Below are 18464 nucleotides of genomic sequence, written 5' to 3' on the forward strand. Positions count from 1 at the left end.
CTTCGTGGCCTCGGGCATCATTTTTAGCCACAAACGCCCCAATTAGCTTTTGAACGCCAAAAAGCTGCTGTCTCTTTAAGAGCGGAGAGCACGTCCACTAAGGATGAAGAAGAGGAGGAGGAAGGAGGAGGAAGAGGAGGAGGAGGAAGGAGAGGGCTCCGCCGAATGGCAGCTTTTACGCATAGGCTCGTCTCACCTGTACTTGAACGCAGCACGAGTCGTCCCGCTCGCCACGGCGAGCCTGCAAAGTCAAAAGTGTCCCCAATCCGTTCGGGGATTCGCTCAGTTTTGACGCACATGGATCCCCACCAGCAGCATCCCCACCCGTGGGCCCTCGCAGGCTCCCCGGGGGCCCAACGCGCGGATTTGTGTCAGTAAGTGATTTGTCACACTCCTGCCGGGTACGCGTAAAATGGAATACGCTGTCTCTTAGCCCCCTTTGGACGCAAACGATGGCACCATTTGGGTCGTTTTACGCACTGGATCTATTGTTATTTTCGTCATTGTGGGCCATTATGGATGCTTGAAAGCAGGCAGACTACAACGAATATAGGGATAGAGAAAAAACACACACTTGTGCTTATTATTTGAATAAGAATTAAAAAAAAAAAAAAAAAAAAAGATGGAGCACACGGGCATCGAGGAGGTGAACCAAACTCACCAGCAACAGCAGCAGCAGCACGAACCCATCAGTTTCGGCATCGATCAGATCCTCAACAGCTCGGAGCAGTCCCAGGGTGGCTGCATGCTGCCCAACCGGACCGGGGAGCCCGAGTACGCCGCGCTGGCCGCCGCCTCCAACGCCGTCTATGGCAACGGCTACGGCGGCGTGTATAACCCCGCTTGCTCCATGGGTCTGGCCGGCTCCTACAACGTCAACATGAACATGAACGTCAGTATGAACATGAATGTCAACGTCAACTCGGCGGCGGCGGCGGCGGCGGCGGCGGCGGCGGGGGCGACAGGGGCGGGGGCCGGCGGGGTGATCCGGGTGCCGGCGCACAGGCCCATGCCGCCGCCGCCGCCCCCGCCGCCCAACTCGGCTGCTGGAGGGGCCCATCAGCCGCCACCCGGCCTCGGCCATGTGCCCGGCATGGGGCCCATGGGCAATGCCAATTTTACCTTCCCCTGGATGGAGAGCAGCAGGAGGTTTGCCAAGGACAGACTAACAGGTAAATGAGTGCTTATATATAAATGATGAAAAGTCCAAAAGTAAGCACAAGCGTTTTTTTGCACCATATGTTTGCATAAATGTAATATTCCAGTAAAACACAATAGGTACTGTTAAGGCCCCCGAATGCGCACACAGTATCCTAAATTGTGTAATGTGATCTGAAAACAAATACAAGCCAAATGCAACTTTATTAAGTAATCATCCTAAAACGTCCACACACATGCTCATAAAATGTGCTTTTGCATCATATTTTTACCTAAATGTAATATTCTATAAACAAGATGATGCTTATGGGGGTTCTAAGTCTCAAAATATGCACAAAAATGCCCATAAACTGATTTTGCATAATATTTTTTTTTTAAAGCAAGTAAAACCCAAGAGAAATTATTGAAATAGGCCCATATTATGAATACAAAATGCGTGCAGACAAATGCATAATTTTTAGGTGCAAATTTTGTTTTTTAAAAACAAGTAAAACCCAAGAGGCGATGTCACGAAAAAAAGGCCCCAAAATATGCACAAACTGCAATTAGAATTATATTTGCATTGCTACACAAATTTGGTGCAGCATTTGAAAACATGTCAATCCCAATAGGAACTGTCACTAAAACAAGGCCCAAATATAGACTAAAATGATCATAAAATGTGTTTTTGCATCATATTTGTAAATTGGGAATGAGGGCGTATATAGAGAATATATATATATACATATATATATATATATATATATATATATATATATATATATATATATATATATATATATATATATATACACACACACACATACACATATGTTGCTATTTTGGGGAAAAACAGCAATAGCCAAATGTGCACACAAGTGCTCATCATAAATGTGTCTGGAGTCAATTGAAGGAAAAATAGCCCTTGTGTCTTTGTTAAAAAAAATCGTAGAAACTGGTATCCCTTCATATTTTCTTTTCTATATGGAAAATTGCACGAGCCAAAAATTGTGATGGTATATTCTAAATAGCATGAACAAAAGAACTAGATGCTTTATTTAATCTCCCCCTGCAACACAATTTCCCCACTGGAGATCAATAAAGGATAAGTCATTGTTAACAGTGAAGTTATTCTGTTTTTAGTATTAATGACATTGAGTGCAGCACTGCAACAATAATGTCTAAAAAGCAAAACAATAAACAAACTATTTAGCACCTTTCATTTCCAAACAAAATGCACATTTGATTATCTACTATATATTTTTTAATTGTTGCATAAAAATCCATTGCATCAAAAACACAGCAGCAGTACTTTTGAAAATGTCTTTCTATGCAAAAACAGGCCAATTATAGAGCACATTAATCGCAAATATGAGTCACTTCTATTATTGTATATGACTCATATCAATGGCTTTTCGACTATGGAGGCCCATACATGAAGATGTATACTTTGATTACACTTTGTATACATTATTTATCCAAACTGTAATCAAGCTCAGGCTGAGCCAGTTTTGAGACCGTTTTCGTATACACTAAAAAACATATTTAATAGGGCGTGTAATGCTGAGAAAAAAAACATAATTCATATTTCGAACGTTTTTAAATGATGCTATTAATTAGTGTAGCGTGCGTGTGTGTCACATGATCTCACAGTTATGAAGATGAAAATGCCCCCCCCCCAGCCCCTCCTATTAAATATTGACCATTCCGCCGTTCATTCGATTTGATGAATTATTAACATAGAGATGGGGGGAGGGGGGTCTGTCAAATGCAAAAGGCTCCACTCGTGTAAAGACTCACTGATGATCTCTCCTTTTAATTCCTCCATTTTGTCGACGTAAGCCGCCCAATTGATCAGAAAATGGCGTCCAATTAAAAAGGCACGTGCACGAGTAGATACTATTTTTGAGGGGGGGGGGTCATAAATTCACGATTTGGTTTGCACAAATTTGATTTTCATTACGTGTAAGACTAAGACAGCAGTCGACCACGTTTTTTAAAAAAAAGTAATTTCAATGCATTTGTACTGTATGTTTGAAGAGATATACGTTGTTTTTTTATTCTATTTTTTTTAACATACACATACCGTGGTCAGTCGTTTTTCGTTTGAGACATCAGATAAAATGTCATAATTTCGATAATTTCCTGACTTTTCTTGTATTTTTTTCATGTTTGAACACACACAGACACATTTTTAACATACAAATAGATTGCTAAGACGTTTTATTGTTTGTCTTATATACTGTAGATGTGCAAATGGGGAAAACGTACATTATTTTTATTTTCATGTGTTAATACACACATTATTTTCTTATTCTACATTATTTAAACGTTAAAAAGAACATGTCATTGTGTATTTGCATGCTAAATCATTTTATCATATTAAATAGACGTAGACGTTAAAAATTCATTTCACGTTTCTTGCATTAATTTTACACTCAGTTCTGCGGTATGACGTTTTATTCTTATACGTTTGGATAACTCATTTAGTTTAATCTACAGAATATAGCCAGAGCCTATGGGCCATTACATTTTTGATGATGCATATAAGACTTTTGAGTTACGTATTAAATAATAAAAACTACGACGATGTGCATTTCACGTTTTGTTGTATTAATTTTCTTTTCACAATCAAGCGTTGTTCCTCAGTCTCATATTTTATATATTTTTTTAATTTTTAAAAAAATTTAAATTTAAATTTGTAACGTGTTTTTAACACAACACATTTCCTTATTTGACTTGAAAATATATGATGCATTTTAAGACCCATTCCTCTTGAATGATATTTTACACGCATGGGCCCATACAGTGCAAGCAAGACTCGTCATCATAATACGACAAGCGACAATAAACAGAGGAGCCATCGTGTCCACTTTCCTCGCTATAAATTAAAAAAAAAAAAAAAAAAAGAAGCAGCATGCAGCAGCAGTCCTAAACGCCAGCCTCCTTTCTGCCTTGCGTCTCGCGCCTGAACGCCGCACGGTAATAAATAGCACTGTACAATATGTTCATGTTCTATTTCAATATCCCCGTTAGAATCCTTCACGGATTTATTTATTAGATTGCCGGAGAAAAGGTAATATCCGCAGTGGGGGGGAAGAGCCGCTTTGTCACCGAGAAGTGTTATTAAGTACACCACACACACGCTCGCCTGGTTTTATTATACACTCCACATATTCTCTAAGGTGGCGTTTTGCTTTTGGTCAAATTGGGTTAGAGCCCAAACATTCACGTTTTGTCTTACTGGGAGAACAAGATTTTTTTTGGGGGTGTGTGCGTGTGTGTGTGTGTGTGTGTGTGGGGTGGGGGTCTTGCTTTTAGGCAGGGAAATTAATTTATATTTCATATACTCCACTTGGAGTGTTTTAGCACAGCTTTAGTGAGGATTCTTAATGCTTTAAACAGTCATAAGTTGGCCTATTGATTAGAGTGTTGTTTTCATGAGGTTGTTTATACAGTATGGTGCAATATTTTAGGGGGGTGCAAAAATATGGACTCAGCTGTTTTGAAATTTGGTATAAGTCTGGGTGTGTGAAAACTTGCATTAGTCGACTTGGAATTGTTGTTTTTTGGGCTGGAAAATGCATATACGTGCCTTATTTCCTTTCAAATACTTATAATACAGTGGACCTCCAGTTTTCGCCACCAAAATCCACATAGAAATGACTTTCATTATAAATGCATTGACATTTTTTGTTCTTCATTATCATTGTTATTGTCTTAACCCCAAAAATTCTTCAAAAACTGGAATAGACTGCAATTAAGCATTTTCATAGTACTGAACAGTGAGTATGCAGGGGTCCACTGTAATAAGCTTTCTTAGGGGTGTGCCGCATAGAAATATTGGACCCTATTGTGTTGAGAATTATGGCTTTGGGGTGGCATGCAAAAAAACCTTTTCAGCCAATTTTCAAATCAATATTTTTTGGGCTGAAAAATAATATAATGTACCTTATTTTGTTTCCAATACTTACAATACGACGCTTTCTGAGGGGTGTGGCGTGTAGAAATTGTAAACTATTGAATATAATCTTGCACCCACTACAACATCAGATGTGAAGAGGAATGTGGATTCATTTTTAGCTCAATAAAATACAGCTAGCATTTGCCGAACCCAGTTTTGTATAACCCCAGATTTATACCAAATTGTTAAATGGCTAAATCCAAATTTTTGCACCCCTAAATGCCATAAGCACCCCGAGTTAAGAACCTATTTCCAAACCTCTAAACGTACCATTGATACTTGACCCAATTTCTGATTTGCAGGGTCCAACACATTGAAAGAATGTTTTTCTTCCTCTACATAACATTTCTAACATATCCAAAAACCCGAACAAATCTCAGATGTCATTGTGCCCACTATATGCCACATTCCAAAGAAATCCTAATCAGCATCACAGAAAGTGGGTACACGACTAGCAAATTGATTTAAAAGTTTCTTAGGGGTTTGGATTTTATGGGTCATCTTTTGAACCCTAGGTATGTGGTATTTTCTCAAGTATAATGGCACTGGAAATAGAGAAATGGGGGTTGCAAGAACACATCTTTTTTTTCTTGGGGGTGCGGTGCATAAAAAATAGGGGCCGGATGATGTATGATTACACTGGCACTTAAGTGTTATGTCAATGGATGAGCAACGCATTTATCTGGTTGCATTTGTATTTCAGTCGTCCATTCATTATTTTCCAACAGCGACTCCAATGTTTCTTGCTATGTGCCTGGTCCTTTATTTAGCACGCAGATGGCCCGAAATAGCATCTAATGCAAAGCATTATGTGGCCAGACACGCTGCTTGTGAGCCTCAACAGGCCTGCAAAGTCAGACACTGACCTACAAGGACTCCAAAAATATAAAATTACATTTAAAAAAAATGAATAAAAATAACATGTACAAAGATCAGTCAAATAGAAGGGAACTTCCTTATTGGAAAACCCCATGTTGGTGCAATTTGGGGTTCAACCAACATTTTCTAGAAAAACAAGGGAACAGTAAATACATAAATAAATACTGATATATAAGATTTTTGTATGTTGGGTAGTCTGGGTTGTTCAGGGAAATCAGAAAGTCTTGAAGTGCATTTTTTGTCAAAATCAAATAATCTGTAAACCATTTATTTGAAGTAATGTTGGAAGATGAGTTGAAGTGATAATCAAATGAAAAATGGATGTAGCTCTCCCCCAAAAAACAATTAAATTAAAAATAAAACATGTACAATTTTTCGAACAACATACTGAGTTTGAAAATAGCAGCCACAGGAAAAATAGCATAAATACTACTGTTAAATTTATGTTGACAAAAAAAAAAAAAAATTTCCAACATCTGCAAAAAGAAAAGAAAATTGACATATTCGCACAGATTATTATTTTCTTTTTACCCTAATGTAAAGAACCCCCAAATATATTTTGCTCAAGTGGCCCACAAAAAATCTCGGCCCTCGAGTTTGAAAACCAGGACTAGAGTTCGAAACTGAGGTTTCAGATATTAACTCATTCACTACTGTGGATGTTCATCTGTTATCTGGAATCCAACCGCTTCCTGCCACCAATTTTATATATTCGTGAAGTAAGTGTTTTCAACTGGGAGGCATGGAGGAGGTTCTCGCTCATTTTGTCAGTGAAGTTCGAAAACCGCTGTAATGACTAACAGATCCCTAAAGATAGCGCCGTTGCATCCCTTTCGATTTGAGATCAGGACAGTTTTTGAGCAGATTATAAAGTTTAGGCAGTGAATCTCAGTTTATCATATCAATTATGAGGGAGAGAAATGCCGGCACATTTGAATAAGTTTCGGCACCTGACACCCAAACAGAGTATGTATATGTATGATATAAGCAGAGTACCGTATTTTCCCGCGAATAATATGTATATAATATTGCCCCGCCCCAAATTTTTTTATCCAAATCCACAAAGAGTATTGTACAAGGGTCCAGCAAAAAAAAGGAAATTGCTCACATTGTGCAGAGGTGTACCAGTACCTATGGGTATGAAAAAAAGGCATACTTTCATTTCAACAGGATATTTAATGTCTATGTTGTTTTAAAGTGCTATATAAATACAGTTGAGTTGAGTTGAGATGTTCTTCCCAGCACTGAGTTAATCATGAACATTAAGTACATGTTTTGTGTTCGTATCCTGCAGTTATAATAGTCCGTATGTTCGTTTGTCGATTAGCCGCATTAGCCCGCTAGCATTGGTCCATAGCTGTTCGCGGTCATTAACATGTACACATGATAAGGGCATGTTGTTGGCTATTTCTATACGGTAGAATCACCTAATGATTGTTGCTCCTTTGAAGACAGTGTGTGTGTTGATCGTGAAAAGATGACAGAGTTGACTGAGTGAATGATGAAGGCCATGTAAAAAAGCCACTGACGTTCAACCCGAGCCATGCGGTGAGTCAGTGTCACTCAAGGTGCGTTTTTGGTTGTATATCGCTAAATAAGTCATTATTTTGTCATCACAAGCCCTTTCTCCGTCTTATTTTTGCTGTTTTATATTTTGAGGCGTCACAAAAGCAAAAGGCTCTGTAGCTATCGCCCATGAAAAGCAGGAGTTTACTGTACCTGAATAGGTGTTAAATTCGGTTTAAAATGTGGTTTAAAATACCAAAGTAGGTCATGGACGAGTATCTTTAGGCGGCATCGAGGGGATTCAAACTAATGATAAAAATCCCACCCACGTCCTCTCCGCCGAGGAAATCTTTTAGCGGGGGATACAATTACCATTCTCACAATTATGGACCGTGAAACCTGATGATGTTCATATAAAAAAAAATGGTAGGGGATTAGGGAGCGTCATTACAGAGCAATATGCGTCTAAATGTGCTTGTCATTTACACGACTACGTTCAAATTGCAGCAATCCGTCTTGAAATCACAAAGCTCGGGAGTGCCTGGAACGCACCGCGCCATTGCCAAATAGCATCAGCGACGCTCAGGGGACGCCTGAACAGATGTTTACGCTCGTTTGGGCTCCAGGTGAGCTTTTTTTTTTTAGGCGGCCAAACAGAAGGAAAGAAACAGCAGAGAAGCAGATCGTTTCAGGTTCTATTGCTCTCCGTCACATTGAGAGTGTGGCGGGTGGGTGGTTGGGCAAGTGGATCTATGGCCAAAAACGATCCCCTTACACACGTATTGATTGTGTGTTTATCCCACGCCTGACAAAATAGACAGGATTCATAGATATTTTATGATGCAGATGATAAGTGGTTATTAATACTTGGACAGTGAAAGTGAGCCAAGCGAGCAGGCAGGAAGACCAGTGTGACAACTTGCAAGTTTCCCAACTAATTTTAGATTAATGTATTGTGCTAATCTGAAAATTTTCCGTTTAGATATATGAAATAGAAATATGAGTAAAAAAAAAAAAATACACTGTGGTGCTTGGATTCATATTTGTATAGGATTGAAAAATCTCATAAATCTGGGGCGTGCCAAAACTTTTATAAAAATCTAGTATACATTTATTGGTTATATTATTTCTGCTTTTAAATTTAAAATCAATATTACATTTTCATCATTTGGACAGTATACCGAGTAGGTGGTGCAAAAACTGGATTGCAGCACATTTTGAATGAATCTGGGGGGTGCAAAAATTTGAGTTGGGCAATTTCAAAATATCCTCTAGATTATGTTTTTTTTTCTTCTTTTCTTGTTTTTAGATGTATTTTTGCTGATTTTAAATAAAACTCAATGTACATTTTCATTTTTGGACCCTACAAGAAATTGGCAGGGGGTGCAAAAATGTTGATTTTATTTTTTTTCCCCTCACATTTGTCTTATTTGGAGTGGTGGACCCCTGCACTCCTGATCAGCAGAGGCAATCAAAATGTTAGAGGGTGAAAACTTGTTTTTCACCATTTTAAAATAAATTGTTTATCATAGCATGTAGTTTTTTAACATGGTAGTGGTTGTTAAAACTTAAAAAAACCATAAATCTGGGGGGTGGAAAAACGTGTGGCTGTTCTAATTATATTATATATTATTTAATACATGTTAATGACATAATTTTGTAGATTTTAAATTGAAATAGAGATACAATTTCATATTTCACAGGGGGTGCTACAAAAACTTGGTTTAATTTCTCAACTCCACCCCTAATAATGTTGAAGGGGTTTTTTTATCCATCTGCTTTTATTATGTGTAAATATCATTTTTCACATCATTTCTCACCAATAAATCTTCTATATGCTGATTTTTTGTTATTTACCTGCTACCACCCCTCCACCCCACTATGTTGATGCTGATTGGCTGATTTGATTTATCATCCGCAGCAATGCTATCTGTCACTTGTTACTAAAGTGAAAGCGTAAATGCCATTCAAGTAGCCCGTGTTCATCATTCAGGCTTCTCCCTCATGTGATTCGCCACCCTGGGCCGCCTATGGCTGCCCGCCCGCCCGCCTGGCTGGCTGCTGTGCTCCAGATGCGGGACCTCACTGTGTATCCCTTTCCTTTAGGGGAGCAGGCAGAGGAGAGCCGAGCACGAGAGGCCGTGGGGGGGCCGGCAAACGGGGCGGCGGTGGCCGGGCCCCTCTGCCCTCTCCCCAAGGGGGACATCGGCAGGGTCCCCGTCTGGAGCACGGTGGAGACCTTAGCTAAATGCTATTACCCTGAGCTCGCGCACCTGCGAGACGGCAATGGCCTCCTCGCAGACTATTCTTTCCCAAAGGGGGCTTGCCCAGGTGAGTCGCCGCTTCGCCCGAATGCACAAAAAAACGGTACACCCCTTCCATCCCATATACACCTTAAACCAAAGGGCAAAGCAAAACCGATTTAAAAGCTATCATGTTTAATTATATAATAATCCAATTAGGCGGTGCTTGCCCAGGTGAGTCGCCGCCTTGGCAACAAATGACGCACCCCCCTCTCTCCTAAACACAACGTCAAAAAAAAGACAAAATAATGCCCATTTAAAAGACATTATGTTTCATTCACTGATCAAAATATGACTCAATAATACAAATATTAGCATCCACGATGGTGCACCCCCATGCTTGCTCTCATACACAGCCTCAAAAAAATGTTGAAAAACAGTGTAAAGCCCATTTAATGGCATTGCGTGATAAAATAAAAATATTTATAAGATGTATACATAACTAACTGACTTTAGGGATCAATGCTTAATCATGCAGATATGATCAAAATGTGAAAAAAGCACAAACCTGTATATTTCCCCGAAAAAGGCAAAATAAAGCTTATATAAAAGACATCAAAATATGACAAAATATTGCAAAAATCAGCCAACCAACCACAAGATTTTACTTGACAGACGTGGCACACCCATTTCAATCTGATATGCAAACTAAAAAAAATGTGTTCAAGAAAAAAAACATTTACCCACATCATCATGTTAAAATAAAACATTTACTAGCTGTACATATAACTTTAAGGATCAATGCAAACATGATCAAAATATGACAAACATTTTATTACAAAAGTAACCCCAATCTATATGGCGCACCCCCTCACCCCAGTACACAACTGTTAAAATTGTGATTCCTGACATAAACTTGACAAAACAAGTGACAAAATATCAGAAATATTTAGAACCACAAACTAGATGGTGCACCCCTTTTCCCTATACACAACCTAAAAAAAGGGAGAGCAAAGTTCATTTACAGTGATGAAATGAAAACAAATCGATGAATTCAAGCTAACAGCTACACTAAATTAACATGACAGAGATGGTGCACCACTGCTCCCCGTGCACAACCTTGAAAAAGGGCACACCAAAGCCCATTTAAAAAGCATTATTTAATCAGGAAAATTTGATTTTAAAAAATGGACAAATTATTAGTAAGAATTTGCGACTACAAGCTGGATGGTGCACCCCGCTCAACATACTCAACCTAAAAAAAGACACTCAAAGTGTGTACTTGTTTGACCAGATATGACATACAATCACACTTTTAATTTTGCGCACCACTGTTTGGGCATCTTCAATGTAGCTAATGGTATATCATGCCGCAAACATTGCTCATATGTCATGGCAAAAATTACGGATGGACTATTTGACTACATTTTCACGTTCAACTAAGGAGAAAATTAACATTTAATATTTTTTTTAAATGATTAATTTAATGAGATAAGAGAAGCTGTTTTTCTGAAACGCAACATTTTTTGTTTCCTTGATTTTTGCTTTTTTTTTTTTACAGGACAGCCTCCATCGTACAACTTTTCCTTCTGAGAAATGTGATTTTATTGATTTACTGACAATCGTAATTACAATCGTCCCCCTCAAATGGCAGCTTCTGGGCCTTCGCTCAGAGGCCCAGAATGTACCACAAAATTGGCAATCACTTCATCCAGCTAAAGACTGAAAAACAAACCAAATCTCCAAGGAAATCTTTTCTTCCTGGGCTTTGATGGTAATAACTGATCCGGGAAATCAATCACCAGAGGCGGGAGAAAGTCGAGTCTTTCATAAGATTTAGCCAAGCAAGTCCTAAATTGTGTAACTCAAGTCAAGTCATGTGACTCATGTACACCCACCTTTGTCAATCACTACAATGATTTGTCAGTTTTTCCTTGTGTCTGACCACTACCAAAAAAAATGCCCGCTCCCATGTTTCTCCGTTTTCCAGCCGCCCTGTCGCCCTTCTCCGTGACCCGCCGCATCGGCCACCCGTACCAGAACCGCACGCCGCCCAAGAGGAAAAAGCCCCGCACGTCCTTCAGTCGGGTGCAGATCTGCGAGCTGGAGAAGCGCTTCCACCGGCAGAAGTACCTGGCGTCGGCCGAGCGCGCCACCCTGGCCAAGGCCCTCAAGATGACAGACGCCCAAGTCAAGACGTGGTTTCAGAACAGGCGGACAAAATGGCGGTAAGACGTGCGATGCTACACTGCTGACCTCAGACGAGACTCAAGCATTCCCGAACTCATGGTGCGTGAGATTAAACGTGTTAACTGGGGTTTGGTAAATAACAGAGAAAATGATTGAAGAAAAGTGCCGTTTCAAATGGATTATTTCTGTTCAAAATTGGAAAACAGCGAGAGACTGAATATTGAAATAATCCACATTAAAACACGCCATGATGCTGGATGAGCCCTTATTTTTTGACGAGGTGGTCAAAGTGATACGGTTGAAGGAGAATTCAGTCTGAAATTTGTCATTCCTGTTCAAAATGGTCAAACAATGAAAGCTCACTAAAAATGGAAAGAAACCACATTAAATCACCGCATGATTTTTCACAAGTCAGATGAAGTAGAATTCAATTTGACATGAAATCATCCATTGCTGTTCAAAATGGTAAAATGTTGACAGCTCATTGAAAATGGGCAGAGCTGAATTAAAGCACCTCATAATGATGGACGGCCTCTTCTTGTTTTATCCGAGAGGTGGTTTTCAGTCATGAATAAAGGAGCATCCCATTGAAAATTAAATTCAAAACCAAAGCAAAATGGGAAACTACTACAGGCTTGTTGAAAATGGAAAGAATATGCATTCAAGGCATTCATAATACCGGATCAGCCTTATTTATGTTTTTTTTTTTTGTTTTTTACGAGAGATGGTGAGTCATAAGTCATGATTGAAGGAAACTTGAATTTGACATTTAAAACAAATTTAAAGCAAAATGGTCAACTGTTGAGCGTTGACTAAAAATGGAAAGAAAACGTATTGAACCAGTTCATGCTTCTTCTTCTTCTTATTTATTTATTTCCAAAAGATTGAACATACTTGTTCATTCATTTTGAGTTATAAAGCAAAACCAATCCAAAATGGTCAACCCCCGAGAGTTCACAGAAAATCCAAAGAATCCATTTTAAAGCATTTCATGATAGTCTCTTGATGACTGGCGGTCTAATACTTTTGTTAAGCACTCGATTTAAATATAAGTCAAGAAAGGGAGCCCTAAGGTGATCCATCAAAACAGCATGTGCACTTTTATCCGGCCCTAAATGGACACTCTTTGTTTTGCCCTCACATCCAAAGTAGCTTCTGATGTTGCACAAAATGGCCATCGCGATTTAAGCGTCGGAGGCGCCTCGCAACACGGCATGCGCCTGCTTATTCTGCTTAGCTGGGCGGCCGGCGGAGGCCAGTTCGCTTGACCAAGCACAATTACCGGAGCCTCCTAAAAGGCCTTTTAGAAAGCTGCTGTCCGCAGCAATACTCAAAGCCTCTCACCGGAGACACGTGCATCCCCTGCACTTCATTCTCGCCGCTGTTTGTGATCGTTTGGAGGTGAAGGTGTGATAAATCCAATTACCCCGTGCCCGTAAAGTGACCGTGGATTTAAAAAGCATACGCGAAGCCACTAGGCAACCTGATGTTCACACAAAAATGAGTATTTTTGTTTTGGTTGTCAGTCAGCAAATAAGCCAGCTGTTTACAGGGCAATACTGTCACTTAAAGAGTAAGTGGTTTGTAGGTATTGTAAAATATTTTTTAAAAATCAAAAACAACTAGTGGTAGTTTGTCGAAGTTGGTAGTCAGAAATGCTAACAGAAGCCTGTTTCAAATAATAATCGGACCAGGCTATAGGCGATTACTATTTGGTCCGGCCGGACAAAATGGTGGATAAACAGATGGCGGAAGTGTACCCTGGCTGTAGGCGGAAGGCATAAACGGATCGCAATTTTTTAGTAAAATGCCCAACTCTGATATTTAGTATTTACGTTAGCCTGTGCTTGGCAAAATTTATTTGTGCAATTAATTGCAATCACACCCCTTTGCAGTAAAAGGGCAGAAGAAGGAGGGTCTATGTTGCCAACTCATTGATTTCAAATTGGTCATGAGTTATTAAATATTTAAAAAAAAAGGAAATATACCTTATTCTAACCCGCCCGTGAAGCTAAACTCTAGCGTCAAATCGCGTACAACAAAAGCCAGTTTCAATGCCTAAAACTACAATTAGCATGTACAAAATGGCGTGTCACAACGAATAAGCGCCCAGGCCTTAACCCACTTCCTCGTTTGACCGAGATTGATGCCGCCGCGGCCGTCTTGGTAGCAGTGTGCAGCTGCTAGCCTCAACATGAGGGATGCGCTTGCGTGACGAGCACGCTAACTAACAAGATGGTGATCGAATCAGCAGGCAGCCAACCACATTATGGTAATGCTGTTAGCAATAACGCGTGGCTAATGGCAGCAGCTTGCTGCGCGCGCCTGCGTGAGGGCCATACCTGCCCTAATCATTTTCTTCTTGTTGCTATTAGCACAGCATTTCACGCCAGTCTGGTTATTGATTTTTGATATGGATATTGATCAAAACATGCTGTAGACTTAAATGGGGTGCACAACTCAGTTGCTATCAGCAGAGGCGCTGCGTTACTCTTTACTATTTTGCAGGCCAAAGAAGAACAATCAGCTATGGGAAGTTGAGATTTTATTTTATTTCATTTTATTTACATAGCGCATTTCACAACAGCTGTAGTTGTAACAAAGCACTTTACAAACAACCTAAAATAACAATAAAGCCAATGATGACCTTTTCATCAATAAAATATATACATTATACAATTTATAATGAATGAAAGTGGAGTGAACAAAATGAAAAAGGACGACTCACAACGCGCCAACAAGTTTGGAATTATTTTTTGCTATACCCCCTAAGTCTACACATGCGAAGATGGAATAGTCCAAAGCATGAGAAGGGAATAGGAGTGCTCCAAATAATCATGATAGATTAAGCATTTTGATGAGTTTTTAACTGTGTAAATTAAGACCCACCCCCTCCCACAAAAATATTTTCAGTGGAAAAAAAACGCATTAATAATTTTTTAAGGGAAATCTCAGGGCCTCAGGTGAAATTACCTGTGTTTGTCTAAATTTAGGCATAAGGTTCACTACTGCGCAGTGAACGCATATACAACATGCAATAAGCCTTCACGCTTGAATCCATCTGAGAGATGGTTTGTGTGCTGCTGTTTTGGTTAGCAACAAGCAGGTTCTGTAGTTTAGTCTTTCATCTCAAGATGGCTCTTCGGCAACGTCGGAGAGTCGCGGGTAATTCTACCACCTCCCAACATGCCGTACAGGATCCGCGTCTTCGTGTTAACGCGTGTAACGCTGAGCCGCCCACCTGCCTGCCCGCCAGTCAAGTTCCCTCCTAACACCTGTCACTCAGCCAGATCAGCTATCATCTCGGCCCCTCAACCCCTCAACACAGGTGGCGAGGAAATAAAAATGCTAATGTGCGGCTTTCTCTTTGGCGCGTCAACCTCCAAACAATACTTTTCATGTCAACATGGCTACCAGTTATTTCGCTTTTGCCTCACATCCTCACCTGTCGTCTGCTGTTTGATTCAAGTCTCACCGGACAAAATATTAGGTACACTACCAGAACTGCTACTGCCGCATAGGGTCCTTTCACACGGCCTGTGAAAGGTCTTTTTCACCTTGTTGCCGTTATGTGTGAAAGAAAACTAAGGTATACGCACAGCCATAACAAAGGTGGGAAGCCACCTCTGTGTAAGGATATTTTGCAATGCTGTGATGCCATGTTGCTGCGTGAAAGTGACAACAATATCCTGCTCTGCTGGCTTCTGTGTTAACCCCCTCCAGGCAGGTGTTGCAGATTTGCAACAATTGTTAATCCCCTAATTAAAAAGGATTATACACATTCATATTATATGAGCCTTTTTTTTTTACTCAGAAGTAACTGATAAACTATTACTAAAACTTCATTTGAGCCTGAGGCGGTTAAAGGCACAGGAGGATAAATGTCAGATCTATTGTTAAGTTTGGAAGCATAAAGCTTTGCAGGATCTCTGTGTTAAAGATGCTACTACCGCAGCCTATTATTGATGCCAATTATTCCCATATTTTCCTTTGTTGCTGTTAAGTGGGAAAAGTAGTAACACAGGATAGGGCAGATGACATTGACCTGACAATTTTCCAACTTCACATCTCACACCCTGTCATGTTGGAAATTCTTGTCACAGTCCAATGTTGATATGCTTTTGCTCAGCAAGATTGTATGATTGACTTGTGACTTGCTTAAACCAAGTAATGACTTGACACGACTTGCTTGAAATGTAGTTGGGACTCAACTTGACTGGCTTGGTTTTTGCCACGCTAACCTGGGACTTACTTGAAAATTGCAGGTTAAGACTTAAGACTTTATTCCCACTTCTGGTGAAATGACTAAGGAACTAATATTGTGTACTAATACTGTAATTCGGTAAGAAAGGAAAAGGTGAATAAATGCCAGATCTGTATGTGATGCGCCATAACTTCACAAATAGATATATTCATGTTTTGTTTTGTTTTTTTCGGTGGAGCCCATCATCAGCTATTCGCTAAAAAACTCATTTATTTGTGTTTTTTTTATCTTCTTCTGTAAGATCCCACAAAATTTCGCCAAAGCCCTGGCTAATAGGAGGTAGTGATTGGTGTCAAGGAAGTATTTTGAAGTTATACATCTCCACTATTCTAAGATCTTTGTTATGTCGGGGAGGAGCTAAGTTTAGTCTGGGTTGTTAGCGGAAGTCTTTGCTGCAAGTGCGTGTTTTGCTCTGTTGATTGGCTATTAAAAAGCTTGAGCTAACAAAGAACAGAGGTGTCAGTAGGTGTCACTGTCACACATGGACACACGATCGGGATGGAAGGCAGCGCTCACTTCACAGCGAGCAACTTTACATCATCCACAAGTGGAGATCTTCTTGTGGTTCCTCATAAACATAGTTTGCGCATGTCAATCTCCTGCATGGTGGTGTTTTTTATTTTTTCCCAAATGAGTAAAAAATGACACGGTCACTTTTGCTATTAGGCTAACGAAACTGCTATTTAACAGGTTGAATAAGCTACATACATGTATTACAGGGTGATATTTTTTTTCTTTAAATCAAAATCATCTAAAAGCCATGTTTTAAACGTTAAGTTGCAAGGCTTATTAAAGTGTTTGGAGATCAAAATTAGCGGTACAGTGAATTCACACTATTCATGAGAAAAAAAAGAAAAACAGAGAAAAAGCCCTGCCGCATGAATAACTAAAAAAAAACAAACAGAGTAATAGACAACCCCCTAAAAAGATTTTAATAACAATAAATCAGCAGATTAATCTATCCATTATTTATCAATCTCAGGGAACTGCCATTTTGTCCTGTACCACCTTCTGCTGCTGTCTACTGACACTGACCTCAAAGTGCTTTGTAAATACCACAGCTCACTTGTTTTCTGGGTTTGTAAACCCCATAACAATTTGACTGGAATAATCTGCTGAATTCTTATTCCATTAATGCAATATTAATAAGAATACTATGTTCAAACTAGTGGGGGCACAGAACATATCATTGTAAAGAAACTTTTGCCTTGCGTTCCCCGATAATATGTTCACCATTGCCTGATTAGTAGTTTAAACCGTAAACATATCAGAAAGTCTGATTCCAAAACACTTTAATATTATCCAGGGCTTTGGCGTCATCCTGTACTCTACTACCAAATATGGTTGGTTCCTTGCCTCTCTACCCACACCGACACTAAAACCCTCTCTGGTCTCTTCTACTCGACCAGGAGACAGACAGCAGAGGAGCGGGAGGCCGAGAGGCAGCAAGCCAACCGGCTCATGCTTCAGCTCCAGCAGGAAGCCTTCCAGAAGACCCTGAGCCAGCCCCTGCAGCCCGACCCGCTCTGCCTGCACAACTCCTCCCTGTACGCCCTGCAGAACCTGCAGCCCTGGGCGGATGACAATAAGGTGACGTCCGTCACCTCCGTGGCATCTGTCGTGTGAATGAGTGTGCGTTTGTGTGTGTGTGTGTGTGGGTAGGATTCTGCTGCGTAGAAAAACCAATGACTCCTTCTGAATGGACACAGTATGGACAAAGTATGCACAGTACACTACTCATAAAAAGTTCAGGAGATTGGGTTTTTGAGTGGCCTATATTCCTAAGTTTTTCTGAGTAGTCTATGCGTTGAGTCATTTACCTGCCTTACACCACATTTCCGCTTTCCCTTCAGCTGACGGTCTAAAAAGGCAGGAGGGACCCCCTAACTAATGGACACCTGTGTACATGCCCACCTATCAAGACTGATCCCATCCCCCGCCCCCACTCTATCTTCCCTTTTTACTGCTGGAACCTTCAAGAGGATGCAGAGACTTTTGTGCCCATGTCTGCAAAAAAACAAAAAAACAAAAACAAAACAAAAAAATACCACCTGGATTCTCCCTCTGACTTTGTACAATGTAGTAATAAAAGAAAATGCATGTTTCAAGCCCTTTTCTGTATGCGCTGGCTGGGAGTTCTGCTGATTGGCAGCGCTCCTCATTGACACGGACTTCCTCACGATGGTCCATTTAAAAGGGTGTTTTATATTAAATGATATTGTGACTTTTTTTTGGAAAAGACGACAAAGCTTCTTGTGTTTCTTGTCTCTTCCTGTTAAGG

The 18464-nt window shown here is 40.1% G+C and overlaps 1 protein-coding gene across 3 annotated transcripts; it reads left to right on the top strand.

Moving 5' to 3' along the window:
• Positions 1 to 168: 168 nt before the first annotated feature.
• Positions 169 to 18416, top strand: tlx2 (T cell leukemia homeobox 2). Of its 3 annotated transcripts, XM_086019522.1 has the most exons (5): positions 169 to 1172; positions 9593 to 9817; positions 11720 to 11957; positions 17593 to 17773; positions 18037 to 18416. In XM_086019522.1, exons 1-5 carry the CDS (start codon positions 623 to 625, stop codon positions 18046 to 18048), a joined length of 1206 nt encoding a protein of 401 aa, XP_085875648.1. In that variant the 5' UTR covers positions 169 to 622; the 3' UTR covers positions 18049 to 18416. The 3 variants fall into 3 exon arrangements, with proteins under 3 accessions (XP_085875648.1, XP_085875638.1, XP_085875655.1); XM_086019512.1 differs by lacking the exon at positions 18037 to 18416 and having other exon boundaries at positions 17593 to 18022; XM_086019529.1 differs by lacking the exons at positions 9593 to 9817; positions 18037 to 18416 and having other exon boundaries at positions 17593 to 18023.
• The last annotated feature ends 48 nt before the right edge of the window (positions 18417 to 18464 follow it).

The sequence above is a fragment of the Filicampus tigris genome, chromosome 2 (genome assembly GCF_054856515.1).
Source record: "Filicampus tigris isolate MCC_2025a chromosome 2, RoL_Ftig_1.0, whole genome shotgun sequence".
Taxonomy (NCBI): Eukaryota; Metazoa; Chordata; class Actinopteri; order Syngnathiformes; family Syngnathidae; genus Filicampus; species Filicampus tigris.

Excerpts from the sequence above, each read along its gene's own strand:
- tlx2 (XM_086019512.1), top strand. The coding sequence starts at position 623 with ATGGAGCACACGGGCATCGAGGAGGTGAACCAAACTCACCAGCAACAG. Across the intron at positions 1,173-9,592 it reads TGCCAAGGACAGACTAACAG|GGGAGCAGGCAGAGGAGAGC; the intron begins GTAAATGAGTGC and ends CCTTTCCTTTAG. Across the intron at positions 9,818-11,719 it reads CCCAAAGGGGGCTTGCCCAG|CCGCCCTGTCGCCCTTCTCC; the intron begins GTGAGTCGCCGC and ends TCCGTTTTCCAG.